This window comes from Pseudorasbora parva, chromosome 24 (assembly GCF_024679245.1).
Source record: "Pseudorasbora parva isolate DD20220531a chromosome 24, ASM2467924v1, whole genome shotgun sequence".
Taxonomy (NCBI): Eukaryota; Metazoa; Chordata; class Actinopteri; order Cypriniformes; family Gobionidae; genus Pseudorasbora; species Pseudorasbora parva.
Genome location: NC_090195.1, coordinates 9,519,676 through 9,539,056, shown reverse-complemented (window position 1 = coordinate 9,539,056; position 19,381 = coordinate 9,519,676). Strand labels below are relative to the sequence as shown.

At 41.3% G+C, this 19,381-nt stretch overlaps 1 protein-coding gene across 10 annotated transcripts in view; it reads left to right on the top strand.

Moving 5' to 3' along the window:
- Positions 1–19,381, top strand: part of ntng1a (netrin g1a) — a 118,611-nt gene that overhangs the window by 8,534 nt on the left and 90,696 nt on the right. For all 10 annotated transcript variants that reach the window (XM_067434495.1, XM_067434485.1, XM_067434486.1 and 7 more), the window contains exon 2: positions 674–1,399. In XM_067434495.1, coding sequence (XP_067290596.1) covers positions 1,154–1,399 — 246 coding nt within the window. In that variant the 5' untranslated portion in view covers positions 674–1,153. The remainder of the gene's footprint in view (positions 1–673; positions 1,400–19,381) is intronic.

Sequence of the window (19,381 nt, the reverse complement as noted above, 5' to 3'; positions counted from 1 at the left end):
TCGCCTATGTGAGCAAACAGTCAGTAAGTCAAGAATGTATTGGATTCTTCAGGTTCTGGTTTCTATTTGCAATGCATACTGTGAAATATTGAGATGGTGAGCTTCTTTTCATAATATCAGGAAAAAGCATTTAATGTTGTGTGATAGAGGTTTTTTACATTATTATCTCCCTAGTGTACAGCCCCATTTAGGGGCTCCGAAGTGACTTCAGCTTGCTGTTGAGCAGAAGATAACATGTGTTTCTATAGTAACTTTTGTTAGACTAACCTCGTGAGTTTGCCTCCTATTCACCATTTCATCAATTCCCATACAAAAGGCATCCAAGCAATCATCAGCTTTGCACTTATTCTCTGAATTCCGACCCAAACCCTCTACATCCTGTATTTTCATGTAGTGTTAAATGTAGCTGTTTGTCTATACTCATTATCAAAAGAGCATTTTAAGTGTAGGCATGGAGGAAGAGAACAGGCATGCATGAAGGGAGTGAATGCATGAAAGCTCTCAAGATCACGTTTTATTTGATGGCCTTTTAGATATCTGATATTTCTCTGTGACGCACACCAGACACCTGACTGGCACCACCTCAGAGGAGTCAGGGCGCTAATTTCCTCTTGCTGTCAAGCTCTATCCCCTAACTGATATTCACCATCACCTCTCTCATTTTTCTGTGCAGAGTGCAGATGCCAAGCTGCAACAGAGGATGATTGACAGAAGGCAAAGCTGAGACGGCTGTCAGTCAACATCTAGCCAGAGAGTCGATTCATCAGAGTGTCAGAAGCCTTGCTCTCCCTCCAACCCTAACCGATCATTTCGTCTTCTCTGCCTCCACTTCTCTTATCTCTGCTGGCACCCCGACCCTGCCTGCCATCCTGCCCCTTCCCAGTGGACGTAAAAAAGACCAGAGGTGGAGATTGAAGCGTCAGACTTGATAACCTTACAGTGACCAACAGGAAGCTGGCATGCTGCTGCAGTTCTTCTGGCCTACGCTCAGCAAAAGTTGGATTATTTTCTAAAGCAGATCTAGACCTTCCTTTCATCCCCTTTCTCTCTTTCTCTCCTTCTCTCATGCGTGTTTGAGAGGAGGGAGCAGACGGATACTTTACATCACACTGAAGAGTCTATTAGAGGGGTGGCCCGAATAAAGGAAGCAACCATGCGTTTCCCGCTGCTCTTGACACTGCAGGCATTATGGCTGACTGTGTGTCAGGCCACGCAACACTATCCCACAACCTGGGGACACTATGACTTGTGCAAGTCACATGGCTACACGGACGAAGGCCCGACCTGGTATTACATGGCCTGTCAGCCCGAAGCCGCGGACATGACCAAGTACCTAAAAGTCACTCTTGACCCACCCAACATCACCTGTGGAGACCCACCAGAGACCTACTGCACCCTGGTGAGTGAATGAATCATATGGTTTCACGTACCATTTATTTACTACTTGTTGTTGCTTCATCTCATTTTATTTCACTTATTTATGTGCTTTACATTTGATATGCATGGTGCCACATGCAGACTCTAATCGTGGTTAAATCGTTTTGAGGATGTGGGATGGATCTGCATATTCTACAACCATTAGGAACTGAGATGCTCAAAAGTCTTTAAAACTGCTAAAAATAAGTACCGCAGCTGAAATCTCAGTTAATGTCAAATTTGTGTCAATGCTGGTGTCCACTTCCTGTGCTGGGTCATTGACTATTTCTATTTATATGGTTAATTATCTAGTTTCATCTTCAGTGGAAACCTTCATTAGATGTTTGTGAACAAAATGCTATCTGTCATTAGCATTGAAAATGAGAATAAGAAAAGAATTAGAGATGGGAGAGAAGAGAGATGGATGAAAGAGGCACTTAAAAAATATGTCTTTCTTTGAGGAGGTGAGCTGTATGTCTTTTAATGGACAGTACTAAGTGTTTAATTAGAATGTAATTTTTATATTTACACATGGTTCTTTGTAACTCACAGCTGGCAGGCACTATTAGAAATGAGTTAATTATTCTCAGTTTTACTTGTGGTAGTGTCTGCGTGTGCGTGCGTGTGCGTGCGTGTGCGTGCGTGCGTGCGTGCATGTGTGTGTGTGTGTGTGTGTGTGTGTGTGTGTGTGTGTGTGTGTGTGTGTGTGTGGTGTGTGTGTGTGTTTTTGAAGACTCTTTTAATTTTACTACAGGTTCAGAGAGAGCGAGCAAGAGTCTGTTTACAGTATTTAAGAGGTGAAAATAACGAGTGGAGTGGGACAGTCCAATGAGAGTCTGCTGAGTGACAGAGGACCTAATATCTCGCGTGCAGGGAATGAAAAGTGAATTATTCAGTATGTTTTGTCGCTAATGTGTTTTATTCATAGGATACATTATTCAGAGCCATATCTGGGAGGCACTTTTGAAAATGCTGACTCCCTCTGATAGATTCCCAAGGTTAGAGCAAGGGCTGTTATCCATTTTGGAGGGTCACTGTCACAATATAGCTCCGCTCTTTGGTTTCCCAAGGGCCCAGAGTAAAAAAATTGACACATAATTTCACCCTAGTACACCAGTCAGTTATTATTGCAATAACAGATACCTGACAAGCAGCATGCACTGTGGTCGTACCTGCCTTCATTCCTGGCCTCAGTATTACTCTCTACTTACACGTCTGTGGTGTTTATAATAGAAAAATAGTTCCTAGTTGCGACAAACCTGATTTTACAATTGAGTACACTCATAGGCTATATTTACATGAAATATTTATTGTAAAACTTATCTTATTGCTAGGTTATCTGGCCCCCATGTTATCAAGCAACATAAATTGCTATTGTCCAGCTTGAAATCCACTCGGTTTTATGCCAGTGCATTGAGACAGATCAATTTCTGAGCTGTTAGCTATAAATTGGCTGCAGACATTACATAGATATACTGATTATGCCAATAACAGTTTTTATGATGTCTGTAATCATTCTTTTATTTCCGGCTATTGCCATTAGTGTTCTTTATACAAGAGCTCAATCCTCCATAATTGATTTCTACTCTGGCTGGCCATGGGCTTCTCCCTCTTCCTCTCTGAGGCTGCTGGGCTGATTAGACCCGTAACAGCCATCACAGGCAGACAGCAAACCCGCTGCGGGCTGGAGAGAACCAAGCACTGGAGAGACAGATGCTTTACCCTGAAATCTGAAGTGCAAGAAGCCGGACAGATCCATTTGTGAAAAGCTTTTATACTGCCATGGGTGATGACCTTCTCTGTGGCAAAAACTTGACCCTCTGTGGCCTACACCACATAATAACGTCTCTTCAGCCAATCTTTAAGCTGAAGACTGTGCTGTAGAGTGTGCTATTTGTCTCTGAAAGATTTGTGCCTTTGTTGTCCAAAGTTGCCAGACACTTTGAGACTTGGATAACACATCATGCCAAGTCAGTTGAAGATATATACTTTTCACCCTTTGTGCACTCACTAGTGTGGTGGCAGTTGGCCCCTCTTCTCTATTTACACCAGAACACACCGTACTGCTCACAATCTCTGTCTCATTCTCTCTCTCAACATCTGAAATTTAAAGCAAATCACTCCCTCTTGGTCCCTTGAATATATATATATATATATATATATATATATATATATATATATATATATATATATATATATACAGTCTTGTTCAAAATAATAGCAGTACAATGTGACTAACCAGAATAATCAAGGTTTTTAGTATATTTTTTATTGCCACGTGGCAAACAAGTTACCAGTAGGTTCAGTAGATTGTCAGAAAACAAACAAGACCCAGCATTCATGATATGCACGCTCTTAAGGCTGTGCAATTGGGCAATTAGTTGAAAGGGGTGTGTTCAAAAAAATAGCAGTGTCTACCTTTGACTGTACAAACTCAAAACTATTTTGTACAAACATTTTTTTTTTTTTTTAGCAATCCTGTGAATCACTAAACTAATATTTAGTTGTATGACCACCGTTTTTTTAAACTGCTTGACATCTGTGTGGCATGGAGTCAACCAACTTGTGGCACCTCTCAGCTGTTATTCCACTCCATGATTCTTTAACAACATTCCACACTTCATTCACATTTCTTGGTTTTGCTTCAGAAACAGCATTTTTGATATCACCCCACAAGTTCTCAATTTGATTAAGGTCTGGAGATTGGGCTGGCCACTCCATAACATTAATTTTGTTGGTTTGGAACCAAGACTTTGCCCGTTTACTAGTGTGTTTTGGGTCATTGTCTTGTTAAAACAACCGTTTCAAGGGCATGTCCTCTTCAGCATAGGGCAACATGACCTCTTCAAGTATTTTAACATATGCAAACTGATCCATGATCCCTGGTATGCGATAAATAGGCCCAACACCATAGTAGGAGAAACATGCCCATATCATGATGCTTGCACCTCCATGCTTCACTGTCTTCACTGTGTACTGTGGCTTGAATTCAGAGTTTGGGGGTCGTCTCACAAACTGCCTGTGGCCCTTGGACCCAAAAAGAACAATTTTACTCTCATCAGTCCACAAAATGTTCCTCCATTTCTTTTTAGGCCAGTTGATGTGTTCTTTGGCAAATTGTAACCTCTTCTGCACATGCCGTTTTTTAAACAGAGGGACTTTGCGGGGGATTCTTGAAAATAGATTAGCTTCACACAGACGTCTTCTAACTGTCACAGTACTTACAGGTAACTCCAGACTGTCTTTGATCATCCTGGAGGTGATCATTGGCTGAGCCTTTGCCATTCTGGTTATTCTTCTATCCATTTTGATGGTTGTCTTCCGTTTTCTTCCACGTCTCTCTGGTTTTGCTCTCCATTTTAAGGCATTGGAGATCATTTTAGCTGAACAGCCTATCATTTTTTGCACCTCTTTATAGGTTTTCCCCTCTCTAATCAACTTTTTAATCAAAGTACGCTGTTCTTCTGAACAATGTCTTGAACGACCCATTTTCCTCAGCTTTCAAATGCATGTTCAACAAGTGTTGGCTTCATCCTTAAATAGGGGCCACCTGATTCACACCTGTTTCTTCACAAAATTGATGACCTCAGTGATTGAATGCCACACTGCTATTTTTTTTAACACACCCCTTTCAACTAATTCAACTAATTGCCCAATTGCACAGCCTTAAGAGCGTGCATATCATGAATGCTGGGTCTTGTTTGTTTTCTGACAATCTACTGAACCTACTGGTAACTTGTTTGCCACGTAGCAATAAAAACCTTTATTATTCTGGTTAGTCACATTTTACTGCTATTATTTTGAACAAGACTGTATATATATATATATATATATATATATATATATATATATATATATATATATATATATTAGGGGTGTAACGGTTCACAAAATTCACGGTTCGGTTCGATACGATACACTGGTGTCACGGTTCGGTTCGGTACGGTTCGGTATGTTTTAGATACAGCAAAAAGAAAAAAATTGGCAGAAATTACCTTTTTTATTATTATTTTATTAAAACTAACAAAGTATGATTTTTTGTTGTTGTATGATTTTACCCATCTTCTATGTAGTTACAGGAAAAAGACATTAGCTCTTTACATTAGCGCGGTGCGTGTTGCGTTGCGTGTGCGTTGCAGGAGCCACACACCCTGTAGTGCTTTACGCTGCGTTTGCAGTCCGCAACTGATCCGCTGTTGCATACCACAAACACAGCATTGATTCATTATTTTTAATTTAAAATCCAAAAGTTTTTACTGAACATGCCTCGTCAGAATTCCAATTTTCTTTGTTTACTCTTTAATAGAACTCAGGTTACGTAGCCTACTACAGTTAAACAACATTTTATTAAATTCATTTATTCATATTTATATACTTTAGATTTAGCTCACACAAGTGGCAAAACATTTAAACATAGTTTACAGCCTTACATCACAAACATTTTAAATTAGAAACTTACAATAGTCTATTCAAAAACAGCTCTCGTCTTATCTTTCGTTTTTACACCCTTTTAAAAGAAATCCTGCAGGTCAAAAAGAACTTTGCTTTTCACCTCTAAGAAAGTACGAGTGCTCTCCGTTATGGCACATTTTTTTTAACCTAAATGCCAGGTAAGGTGTCGTTTTGTTGCTTTACTTGAGAAAAAAAAGCCATGTGTTGACTTTGAAACAAGAGTAGGCCTATATTTTAAATGAGATGTATCTGTGGTGAAATTACTAGATTTTCGCGTCAGTACATGTTTTAATGCGAACAATGTTCTACCACTTTAATGCAGCAACGCAGCGCAGCAAAAAATAGACTCGATCGGTACGAAAACGATCCGTGCACTGCTGCAGACGCAACGCTCCTGGAACAGACTGACGGACATCACCCGCGTGCAGTTTGAAAGCTGTCATCCGTTAACATGGGTACGGAAAAAAATACGCACTGCAGACGCACTGCAGACGGAGTATGTGTGAAACGGGTGTTAGGTCTCATATCCGCGGCTATAAATGGACCACTCGCCGCGGTGATGTCTTTTGCCATTTGAATAAGTTGGAAATGTCTGTCTAAATGCTGCGGGGATAGTTTGTGGGATAGTTTGTGGCTGTTTCTCCTTTTTATCGTCTTGTTGTCGGCGTAAAGACAACAAGATCGTCTTGTTGTCGGCTTTGATTGACATGACATGAATTATTCCCGCTGCTGTACCATCAGCAAATGCGACACACCGTTGTTTTTTAATCCATCTATCTTGCCAACACCATCATAGTTTACCAAGAATCCAAAGTTCACCCAAACACCAGACCTGTTGGTTATTGGAGGATCTTCTATTTCTGGTTTGTTAAACGCAATAGCCATTTTGCCACGAGCATTCAGCACGTAGCCTACTGAGTAAGCGAGCACCTGACTGAGCAGCCTAAAACATATTTGGTGTTTTTTTTTCTTTCACTTCGGCGGTGTCAGGGGCATTGCCTGTTATGTCGTTTTGGTTATTGGGCTACCTTGTTGAACGCATATTATTATATTTCACACACTTTTTTATTTTCCAAATCTAATTAATTAGTCCAAGAACCGTTCGGTACATAATGCGTACCGCGTACCGAACCGAAAGCCTCGTACCGAACGGTTCAATACGAATACGCGTATCGTTACACCCCTAATATATATATATATAATGGACCTTGTATTTAACCTCTGGAAATGCTCTCATATTACACTTGTGCTCAGGTCTCTGCGTTGGCTTCCAGTAATTGCTAGAATTTAGAATTGCATGATTCTGGATAACTTGAGAATCACATTGTTGTTGTTTTTTAGTAAAATGTGGATTCTGAAGGGGAAAAAGCATTATACAACTACATAAAATTACATTCAAACTAGAGGTTCTGACAAAATGTTCATCGCTTTAGGCTATTTAAAGAATAATGAAACAATTTGAATGGAGTCAATAGAGACCCTTTTACACATACAGTCTTTACTGGTAAATTACCGGTAGCAGATCATGTGTGAACAGGACCTTTTCAAAAAATACCAGAAGAAGTTGTATCAAGAATACCGGGAAGTTGTATCATTACCAGTAAATTACTGGTAATGTGCGCTGTGTGAACGCAGAATGAAGATTACTGGTATATTCACGTATGAAATCAGAACGTGCTGACGTAAGACATCTGCTTTGGGTCAATCATAAGTTCTTATGGCGATGGCGTAATTAGTCTGCGCTGTTTACAGAAAGCTTTTGAACAGCTTTGCTATTTCAGTATGGGCCAAATTATTAACTGTGACCTTTGCGCCTTGTCTCACAATTCTTTGGCGATTAACCATACAGCTCTACAAGAATGAATTTAAGACAGGCCTAAAACACTGCTTTGGTCTGTGCTACCTCTACATTTAGACTTTAATCAAACGGCTGGTCACTGCTATCAGCCATTTCTGTCACCTTGCTTCTCAATTTCACCATGTTCACACTCATTATGGTCTGAATTTTTTTCCCACACTTGCCTCGGTATTGGATTGGAACTCTAGCTTTCAGTTCAGCCAGTTTTTGTACAAAAAAAAATCAAATTGAATGCATGCATCTCTATAAAAAAGATTATTGAAATGCAATATTATTTTATATTTACAGTTAGAAAATATATAATTTAAATGGCTTGTTTGTCAATCAAATTGAATGCATGCATCTCTATAAAAAAGATTATTGAAATGCAATATTATTTTATATTTACAGTTAGAAAATATATAATTTAAATGGCTTGTTTGTCAATGATGTGGCATGACACTAATTCAGAGAGATGTCCTCACTAATACAACAGCCGAAGAAGACCTTTCCTTTCATCATGTGATATTATACATTTTAAAAAGAAGATCTGAATGACAGAGAGCTGTTTCTAATAAGGAAAATTGAACAATTACACAGTTGCAGAAAGAACTAGATTGGGGTTTAAAAATCACAATGGCTTTTGTCTGAAGATTGTCCCATTGCAGCATTACTCAAGCTTTCATTATTCTATAAAGTGACACCGCTTTATTTATGTTTTGATATATAATTCTGACCTTTTCCTGCATATTTCTGCGTGATATTACAGAACTCAGGAAGTGATGGAAGACATTTTGGTTCATCAGCCTTCTCTCAGAGCGGTGCCATTCCTCAAGTGGCTTAGCATTGACATTTCAGTGAGATTTGAGTGTGCTGTCAGCTACAATATGCCTCCTCTCATATTTAAATGTGCATCTCGATGAAAGCCGAGGGGAAAAGGCTCCTGCCAATACAGTGTTGTCTCAGACAAATGGTGACATTCGACTTTAATCAAATAGTTTATTCATGCCGAATTCATGCTGAGAGATTGCACAAAACCAGCCACAAAGCAGCTTTTCAAAAGTGCTGACTTTCATGAATGGACTGAGGCAAATATTTGCATTTTAACACTTTTGAAAAACTAATTACTTTTCAATAGAGCTTTTAAACATCTGAGGAGTTATATTTATTTATTTGTTTTCTTTTTAGCCGAGTCGTACAGCTGATAGAAATCAAAGGCTACTGTTGCAACTAACTGAAGTGGCTGCTCCATATCAGAACCTAAAGGTGATGGTACCGAGGCAACTTTTTAAAGCGAGCAATGTTTCTCATTGATAATGGGCAACACATTTCTGTCTGGAGACTTCAGATCGGTCATAGGCCCTGTGTCTCACCTGGTTGCTCGTTGACAGCAACATTTCTCCATAAGTTGCCAAATTTTTTACAAATCAGCGTTAGTACAACCATCTAGAACGAAAGTTTAAGACATAGAGCTTGTCTGACATTTCAAATTCTCAGAGAGAATTCTTTTGACAGTTCATCTCTTTTACAGTCTTGCGGAAACATATTTAATATTCTTGATTTTAGACTTTTGTATTGGTTTGGGAGTTTGCTCACTTCTATCACTACCTATGTGTAGCATCACCATCACCTACTGTATGTGTTGAATCACAGCACCCTTTCCACATCTGTACACTGTCAGCTGTTTGGTGGCTTGGCATCACAAATGAAAACAGCTTGGTTCAAATAGTGCTGAAGGGCCTGGCTAAGTCAGGAGCATCAATCAGGGCATATAACCTCTGCTTGCTCAGTGGGCTTTGCAGAAGGACTGTGTGCCTGTGTGTTCTGACCCATCCCTTTACCTACTGCAGAAAAAAGAAGTCAATACAAATTCTGGGGTTTTATATTAGAAAATGTATCACAGGGAAACCCATGATCAAGGGGGCTGAACTATGGAAATCGCACTTTTGCTGTTGAAACAACTTTTGCAGCAAGAAAGATATACTTTCAGAAGAGCACAGTAAATGGCATTATTTATCAGATGCTCTTCTTTTTGTATGTCACTGACTCACTGGCTGTGCTGTTGAATAAGGTTTGACAACTGTCTTTTGCATGCAAATTGACTAGACCCTTTCACACACAGTCTTTACTGGTAAATTGCCGGTAGCAGATCATGTGTGAACAGGACCTTTTCAAAAATAGCAATAAATTGGTTCTGGCAATTTACCAGTTAGGGAAGTTGTATAATTACTAGTAAATTACCAGTAATGTGCACTGTGTAAACATGGAATGAAGATTACCGGTATATTCACCTGTGAAATCAAAACGCACTGACGTAAGACGTCTGCTTTGGGCCAATCATAAACACTTATAAAGATGATGTGGTTAAATGCACTGTTTACAATAAGGTTTTTAATAGTTGTTCTATTAAAATATGCCCTAAACTAGGGCACTGTGATGAAGAAAATGCGGACGGAATCATGGAATTCAGTCATAAAAATGGAATTTACTGTATAACACGGAATTTCACGGAATTTGTCAAAGTTTTCAAGAATAAATAAAAAGTAGTTCAGAACACTTCGCGATATAGACTTGTCTGTAATTTTTTAATCCGCAAAAAGACTATTTAAATGTGAATCCTGCATGCTGTGCGGATCTCTGTGTGAATGAATGGCGTAGATGCACGTTGTGTATTAGAATGTGGCTTTGCACATCAAATTAAAATTTGCTATAGAAGTGCAGTCTTTCACATGATAATGCCATGTCTACAAACATACTCTAACACACACAAATATTTACCTATTTATTTTATCTATTTACCTTTTTTGAATTTATTCGCCTCTGTGAAATCGTTCCTGTGGTAACAGGAAGTAGTATTTCCTGCAGTTGCTTCTTGTTCTATCTCAACTCTATCAGGACATGGATTAAGGCGTACTGGCTGCTACAACAAGATAATAATGTATTTCCCCATAACTGCTATCCTACAATACTGACAACATTTCATCAGTTTTTCTACTTGCCAAAAATTTTGTAGAATGGAGAGTACAACAGAGAACCATCCAGTGGAAATTTCCCATTATATTAAACAATAACGTGTTATACATTGCACATACTAGTGTTACTAGTGGCGATATCCATAATCATACTATCATCTGGTCGGCGAAGCACAATATTCAAAATCTGTTAACATTAGGTAGTGCACTGTGAACATAAACACAAACATTTTATTATTAACATTAGCAACTCTCTGTTTGTTCGTGTTAGTTAATGCATTAACAAACGAGAGCTCATTGTAAAGTATTACCAGACATTATATTGGCTAACAAAATAAAAATGAAAATAAAATACCTAAATAATACAAGCGAGTCATTGGACAACATTGCTTGAACTATATATAAAGAAGCAAAATGCATGTGTCATGCATGAAATAACCTCCCCATGGACAATAAGGACATTATTTTATCATTGATGAAAGTAATATTATTGCTTTATACTTTTTTAACAACGAATTGTAGAGTTGCGGGAAGCGATGGACTTCTTCACACAGCCTCCCTTCAAGTTTGACGTCCATGCTGTTTTTCCAGCACATGCACACTTGTGTAGCCCATACGTAATATTTGTCTTGTCGACCATACAATAATAATAGTAACAACATTTTTTTTTTGAAGATTCAATATTTCATATTAAACAAGTGTTTTTGTTTTTGTTTTTAGTTTTTTCTGTGTTTAAAGCTGCCTTTGATTTTCACAGATAACTGATTTGTACTGTTTTTTGACCTAAAGAATGGTATTAGGTCTTTATATATATATATATATATATATATATATATATATATATATATATATATATATATATATATATATATATATATATATATATATATATATACATATATATATATATATATATATATATACATATATATATATATATATATATATATACATATATATATATATATATATATATATATATATATATATATATATATATATATATATATATACATATTATGTTGTGTCCGTGTCACAAGTGTGGTTATATGGTGATGTTGTAATAAAATGAATTAAAGACAAATGAATTGTAGGACCTAATATTAATTTAATAGTAAGAGTTTAATAATAATCATTTAATACATTTTTAGGTAAACGAGCCAATACTCGTCTCGATATAGTTAAAGGCATCAGCCATTGGAGATATCTCTGACTATCGTCGATATACGATGCACCTACACTCACACACAGTGAACCATCGTATCTTTCTCTTGTAAAGGTTGGAGGAAATACAGGTGGCTTGAGCTAAAATGGTTTTCATAAACATTTATCCTGACATTTACCCTTACAGAATGGCACAAAAAAGATAACCACCAAATGCTGCTCAACTTGAAAATTATAACCTTAAGGTAATGCAAACATCCTTGATTCACTGTCAAACTGTGCATTAGAATATTGGAAAATCATTTTGTCTGGTCTGTAATTTTCTCTGTGAATATGTCCCACTGGAGCTCTTGGTTCACAGATAATGAGAGAGCCGTCATTTGGCTTCTAGTTTTTATTTCTATGACACAGGGAATTTTCTTTAATGTATTCCATTTGACTAAGGACTTCTTTTCTCTCTCCCTCTCTTAATACAAGACAGGGCTAAATCCCTCTCCTGGTAATGGGGCTTTTGTTGGTTTCCACAGTTCATCACGCATGGAAAATTCTCAGCTCAAACCTTCTCTGAGGACGGCTTCTAAGAATAGGCAGAATTCTGTAGTAGCCAATCTGAAACAGGGCCCTGGGATCCATTTACTTTTAATTGCTGTCTTTGCCTTTAGGCTACAGATCTTTTTCTTTCTTTCTTTCTTTCTTTCTTTCTTTCTTTCTTTCTTTCTTTCTTTCTTTCTTTCTTTCTTTCTTTCTTTCTTTCTTTCTTTCTTTCTTTCTTTCTTTCTTTCTTTCTTTCTTTCTTTCTTTCTTTCTTTCTTTCTGTCTGGCTCATTCTCTGCGTTACTAGCATGCTTGTTTTGGCTCAGCAGACATGGTGACTTTCACAATCTGTTTGCCATTCAAAAACGGAAACGACTGGGAAATGGAAATGATTCAATAAGTGGCAGAAAATAAACTACTATCTAAACACATTAAGCACAGACACATGCATCACACACTAAATGCTAAGACACCTACGATATTTTACCCCATTGAATGAATCATCCTGTGTACAGTACGAGGACACAGATTGCTTTTGGCACTGCTGAATTAGATCCATGAAGGCCGATATCATTCACAGTGTTGCATTGGTTCACAGGGTTTAAAGGACCAGATACACTGTCTCAACCACATTAACTGTGTGTGTGTGTGTGTGTGTGTGTGTGTGTGTGTGTGTGTGTGTGTGTGTGTGTGTGTGTGTGTGTGTGTGTGTGTGTGTGTGTGTGTGTGTGTGTGTGTGTGTGTGTGTGTGTGTGTGTGTGTGTGTGTGTGTGTGTGTGTGAAGGGGCAGAGAGTTTAACAAAAAATTTGCAGTTTCTTGATGTCAAAGCCAAGCCATTTACTAATTGGAGACTGACAGAAACAGCTGAGTAAAGGAACGACCTTATCGATCAAAACATTGATCTCCTTAAATGGGCAATGGACCACGAACAGCAACGTTTCTTGACTGAGGTGAAGGGGATTGATCAAAAAAGAAGACGAAAAAAAGAAACTTCACAAACATACTATTAAAGCCTTCTCTCTCATTTTCTATCTTTTTCAGAATGGTCAGTGGAGGATGGATTAATAGGGCTATTCATTTTCAAGGAGAGGAAAGAAAGGGAAAAAGCTGTCTTTTCAAGGGATAGCGGGCAATGAGAAAAGGGCTGAGGAGGCTCTTTGCAGGCCTCGAGGGCTAGATCTCTCTTTCTGAGAGCCATGTGAAGACAGAAAGAAAGAGAGAGAGAGACTGGCTGCCTTCACTGGCCCCCACAGAGCACCTCAACTGACTGACAGTTCAAAATGCAATGATCTGTTATGTCTGTCCCAGGCAGTGCAGAGAAAATTCCAAATCAATGACAATGCAATCAGAAACGAGAATCAAAGGCTAAATATTTCCCCAGACATTTACTGCAGAATGACATATGCCTTTTTGATGAATTGCTAATGTTCTCCTGAGCTTATTGCTAGCCCACAGTCAGGTGTGACACTTCTGCTGCAGAAGGGCACAACATTGCATACGAATATTTATGACACTTGCTTAATTTCATTTACATTTAATGAACAGGTTCTGTCTGTAAGTAAAAACTTCCTGGAGAATGGTTCAGACTCTTTATGATTTCTGATTTAATGAACTATAGTACTCGGTAAAATAATAATTTGTTCTGATTATCATTATTAATAAATTAGAAATATATAAATATTATTTTCTGTATTATATTATTATTTAGTCCTGTTACTGTCGATCTTCAAGAGCAGTCTATTTTTATTTAATTAAAGAGACAAAACCTTCAGCTCTCATACACACTTTTTTGATATAATCAGTATTTACTGCGCAAATGAGACTGTCCCAGGACCAAATTAGGAGAGGCCCAAGAGCTTTTATTTAATTAGTGAGACCCTGATTAAAAAACAGGAGCAAATTACAGTTTCTTGGGAGGGCAAGGAGAAGAAGAGAAATGGACGTGCCACTGAGTGGTTACAGAAGTGCTGTCTGTAGTGAGATTGTTAGCTCTTTATTGCTGCTCTCCAATCTGTAAATTGAGTCTGTTGGTGGATGGACTGCAGTGTCTGCAAGTCTGTGTCCCGCAGGCAGCAGCCAGCATATGTCTGGCATTTAAACCTCTCCCTTACCACTCACTTCTATTTAGACATATTTTATATGTTAAACTCCTCCCATCTTCCCTATCAACTCTTCTCTTTAAAACACACACACACACACACACACACACACACACACACACACACACACACACACACACACACACACACACACACACACACACACACACACACACACACACACACACACACACACACACACACACACACACACACACAAACATTTGATTGGTTTCCTATGGTTTCATGTATGAAGAAAGTCAATTTAGTTTTTATATTCATGGGCATTTTTCAGATATCTCTCTGCAATTAAACAGGCTGCTGTACCAATATGTAAATTGCCTCTGTTGTTATTGACTAACCTGTTTGTACTGGTGTTTATCAGGGCGGACCAAGATGTCGAATAGGTGCTGATATGTAAATGTAGTCACATGAGTTGTCATAACCATGCCAGTTTCTGAATTACCCATTTTGGGTTTAGTTATCATAAATAGCCTGGATGGGGAAGGATCCCTCCATTTCTCCTTTCTTGTTTTAACTGCAGACCACACAGCTTATCTAACACAGCATTGCTTTTTATTATATGCTTTTCTTTCATTTTTTATTATTTCACAGCGCAAAATGAGAGCTTTATTCATCTTTTTTTTTTTTTTTTGTGGCTACCCATATTCTACTGGGAGATGTATCGTTGTCCCTAGTTAGAGAAGACAACGTATTGAGAAACTCTAGTAACTTCAGCAGGTTGTCGTTTTCAAAAGCCTTGGCTTATAATGTATTATATCCTCTCGTTGCACATTAGAGAATAGAAATGAAGTGATTTAGTGACACACATTGAGCCTCAGATGTTGCTCTGGGAGTAACGGCTCATCTCGGGGCGTGTTAAGGGGCTCTTTAATGGTGTTTAATGTGTTCGTTCTCTCCCACCCCACCAAACTTCATAGCTCAAAACGACAGCCGCCATACTACGGGCTATTTTCTCTGATGTATGCTGGAATTTGTAGAAATCTCATTAGAGCCTTTTCTTATAGCTCCTATCGTTTCAAGCTGCTCTTACACAGTGAAGCTGCCTAAAGAGAGAAGAATAAAACCTTGCATGCATGAGCAAAAAAACTTGAGAATGTAAATTGAGGACTGAATCATTGATTTTCCATCATCCAGAAAAGATGATTTACAAATGACATATATTTTTTTTTTAATTCTGTTCGAAGTTTTTTGTATTATTACTTATTTGTTGTCTGATTTTAACCCCAATTCAGATGGACACAAGTAATGCTGACTCGTATGTGCCAATGAATAATACCTCAGAGAATATGAACAGAAATGATGGATACATGAAAACGTCTCAGGTTACGTATGTAACCATGGTTCCCTGAGAGGGAACGAGACGCTGCGTCGAAACGCTAGGGGACGCCTCTGCGTGCCATGTCATGAAGCACTTGTGTAATCAGTCCAATAGCGGGACGATACGTCACGGGCGGGTGACGTCATCGACCAGGAAGCTATAAAGCATGCCCGGACCAAACAGTCACTAGCTTCTGGAAAAGTCGAACAAATCGATCACAGGCATGCCGGGAGTATGGCATCTCGACGCAGCGTCTCGTTCCCTCTCAGGGAACCATGGTTACATACGTAACCTGAGACGTTCCCTATCTCGAGGGAACTTCGAGCTGCGTCGAAACGCTAGGGGACCTCAATACCCACGCCGCCAGAGTCCCAAATGTCTGTATGTGTGAATCAACCCAGAAACAGCCGGGACCCCGGTGTAGAGGCTACATCTAGATTGTAAAACCTCACAAATGTATGCGGAGAGGACCACCCAGCCGCATCACATACCTCTGACAATGAAACTCCCGAAATAAGAGCCATAGAGGCAGCCATACTCCTAGTGGAGTGGGCGCGGACCCTCATTGGTGAAGGATGTCCGGCCGACTCATAAGCGAGCGAAATAGCCTCGACTATCCACTTGCTAAGCATCTGCTTTGAAGCTGGTTTTCCCTTGCTCGGGGACCCAAAAACACACAAACAACTGTTCTGAGTTTCGCCACAGGGCAGCCCTGTGGACATATGCATCTAGGGCCCTGACCGGACATAGCAGATTTAGCTTCTCTTGGTCTTGACTAGTGAACGGAGGTGGACAGAAAGCCTGCAGCATTACTGGTCCCGGCACATTAGTCGGGACCTTGGGAGCATATCCTTCCCTCGGGAAGAGAAATGCTTTTACCATTCCTGGTGCAAACTCCAGACAAGAGGGTGCCACTGCCTAAGTAGGCACCCTCGAGCGTGCCGCAGGTCTGCGCCTCAAGGTACCACGAAGGAAACGCATGACCCAAGGGTGTTTCCCCAATGATGCATTATCTAATGGAATATGATAAGCAGATATCGCCGACACATATACTTTCAGTGTTGACGGAGATAACCCTGCGGAGAATTTTTCTTGTAGGAACTCAAGAACTGAACCGAACGGGCAGTTAACAGGGTCCAAAGCCTGGTGCGTACACCAGGCGACAAAAACTCTCCATTTGAGTGCGTAAAGTCTCCTTGTGGGTGGTGCTCTGGAGTGCAACATGGTCTCTATCACCTCAGTAGATAGACCCGTGTCTTATGAACTGGGCCCCCTCAGGGGCCAAGCCCACCGTTTCCACAGTTCCGGGCGCGGGTGCAGTACTGACCCCCCCGGCCTGCGAAAGAAGATCTCTCCTGACTGGGATTTTCCAGGGAGGACCTTCTAGGAGAGACATAATGTCGGCGAGCCATACTTGGCCCGGCCAGAGCGGGGCTACCAATAAAAGCTGAACCCCGTCCCGGCGGACGCTCTCCAGCACTCCTGGGAGCAATGCCAGAGGGGGGAAGGCGTACAGACGCAGCCTCGGCCACGTCTGTACCATTGCGTCCAGCCCAGCAGGGCTGGATGCGTGAGGGAGAAATATGCTGGACAGTGTGTCGTCTCTCGAGACGCAAACAGATCCACCTGGGCTCGCCCAAAGCGGATCCACAGCTCCTCCACCACCTCGGGTGGAGTCTCCATTCTCCCGGCATCACTCCCTGCCTCGACAGGGAGTCTGCCGCTACATACAGGACCCCCGGGATGTACATCGCCCTGAGCGAGAGCATCTTGCCGTGGGCCCATGTTAGCATATGACGCGTCAGCTTCCACACCCGACGCAATCTCAACCCCCCCTGGTGATTTATATACGAGACCACCGAAGTGTTGTCTGACCGAACTAACACATGGCGGCCCCGCAGGTCTGAGAGGAAGTGTTTGATTTTATATGATTGAAACACAGCCATCAGCTCCAGCTGGTTTATGTGCCAGGAGAGCTGACGGCCGCTCAGACCTTGGGCCGAGCGGCCACTCATGACCGCTCCCCAGCCAGTTAGAGAGGCATCCGTCGTTAGCGTTACGCGACGACAAGGAGCCCCCAGAACTGGACCTTGGGACAGGAACCAAGGATCTTTTCACTTCACTAAGGCACGTAGGCAGCGCCGCGTGACCTTGATCAAGCGAAAAAGGGTTTCCCCTCAGGGAGAACCCCTTGGTCCTGAGCCACCACTGTAAGGGTCTCATGTACCGCAGGCCAAAAGGTACCCCGTTGGACGCTGCTGTCATCAGCCCTAACACTCTCTGAAAGTGTTTCACAGTGAGTGACTGACCTAGCTTTATCTGGTTCACGGTATCCAGGATCGTTTTTATCCTGGGAGGGGATAGCCGAGCCAACATTATTTTCGTGTCCCAGACTACCGCCAGAAAAGTAGTGCTGCAGCTTATAGGTGCCAGCACACATTTCTTTCCGTTCAACCTTAACCCCAACACTCTCATATGGGCGAGAACAGCATCTCAATGCTGAACACCCACTGTTTCGACTATGCTAACACCAGCCAATCGTCGATATAGTTGAGCACGCGAATGCCCTGGAGTCGCACCTGAGCCAGAGCTGCATTCACGCACTTGGTGAAAGTGTGGGGTGATTAAGCTAGGCCGAATGGCAGCACTCAATACTGGTAAGCTTCGCCCCCAAAAGCAAACCTGAAGACCTGTCTGTGCTGCGGAAGGATGGAGATGTGGAAGTATACATTTTTTAGGTCTATTGTGACACACCAGTCCTCGGACCTGACGTGACACACGATCTGTTTTATCGTGAGCATTTTGTTTAGCTGATGCAGATCTAAAAATAGGCCTTAACCCTCCATCCTTCTTTGGAACTATGAAGTACCGGCTGTAAAAGCCCGACTCTCTGCAGAGGGGAGGGACCCGTGTATAGCCTCTTTTCGCAGAAGAGTCTGTACCTCTCGTTCCATGACCAGAGGCTGCTCGGGGGTTACTACCGTAGGAGTAACCCTGCTGAACACGGGTGGGTGACCGAACCCTTTTTATAATGTGAGCAGGACCCATTCTGAGATATTCGGCAGAAGTTTCCACGCTGCCAGAAAATCTACTAAGGGAACCAGCCTCTCGAGGCTGGTCTCTGGATTTTCCTGGGTGGTCAGCCCGGTGTCCTGTAACGGATAACCGGCAGGTAGCAACCGAACTGACCGCCCCGGGGCCCTCACGAGAGGGCGCGAACATCCCCAAGCCGCTACGTTTCCGGGCGGACAAGGAGATATATGTTCGCCGGGGACCGCCGCGCCCTGAAGCACCAACGGTGGCAGGGTTGGCAGACCGGCCCCCCCCGATGGCACCGGGAAAGAGCGGGCGCCTCGGCGAGCCGCACTCTCCCGGAGGGGACTGCCATCGGAAGTCCTGCGCCTCTGACGTCAGGACTTCTTAGCCGAGGCCTTCCTAGCAGTAAGGACGGCCCTCAGATCCGCCCTACCACGGGAAGGTCCCGGCTGAGCGCGTCGCCCGGACCCCCGATCTCTCTGCGGGGGGGCCCCGAGCGGCCACGCTCTCTCTTTTGTTTTGCTTGGT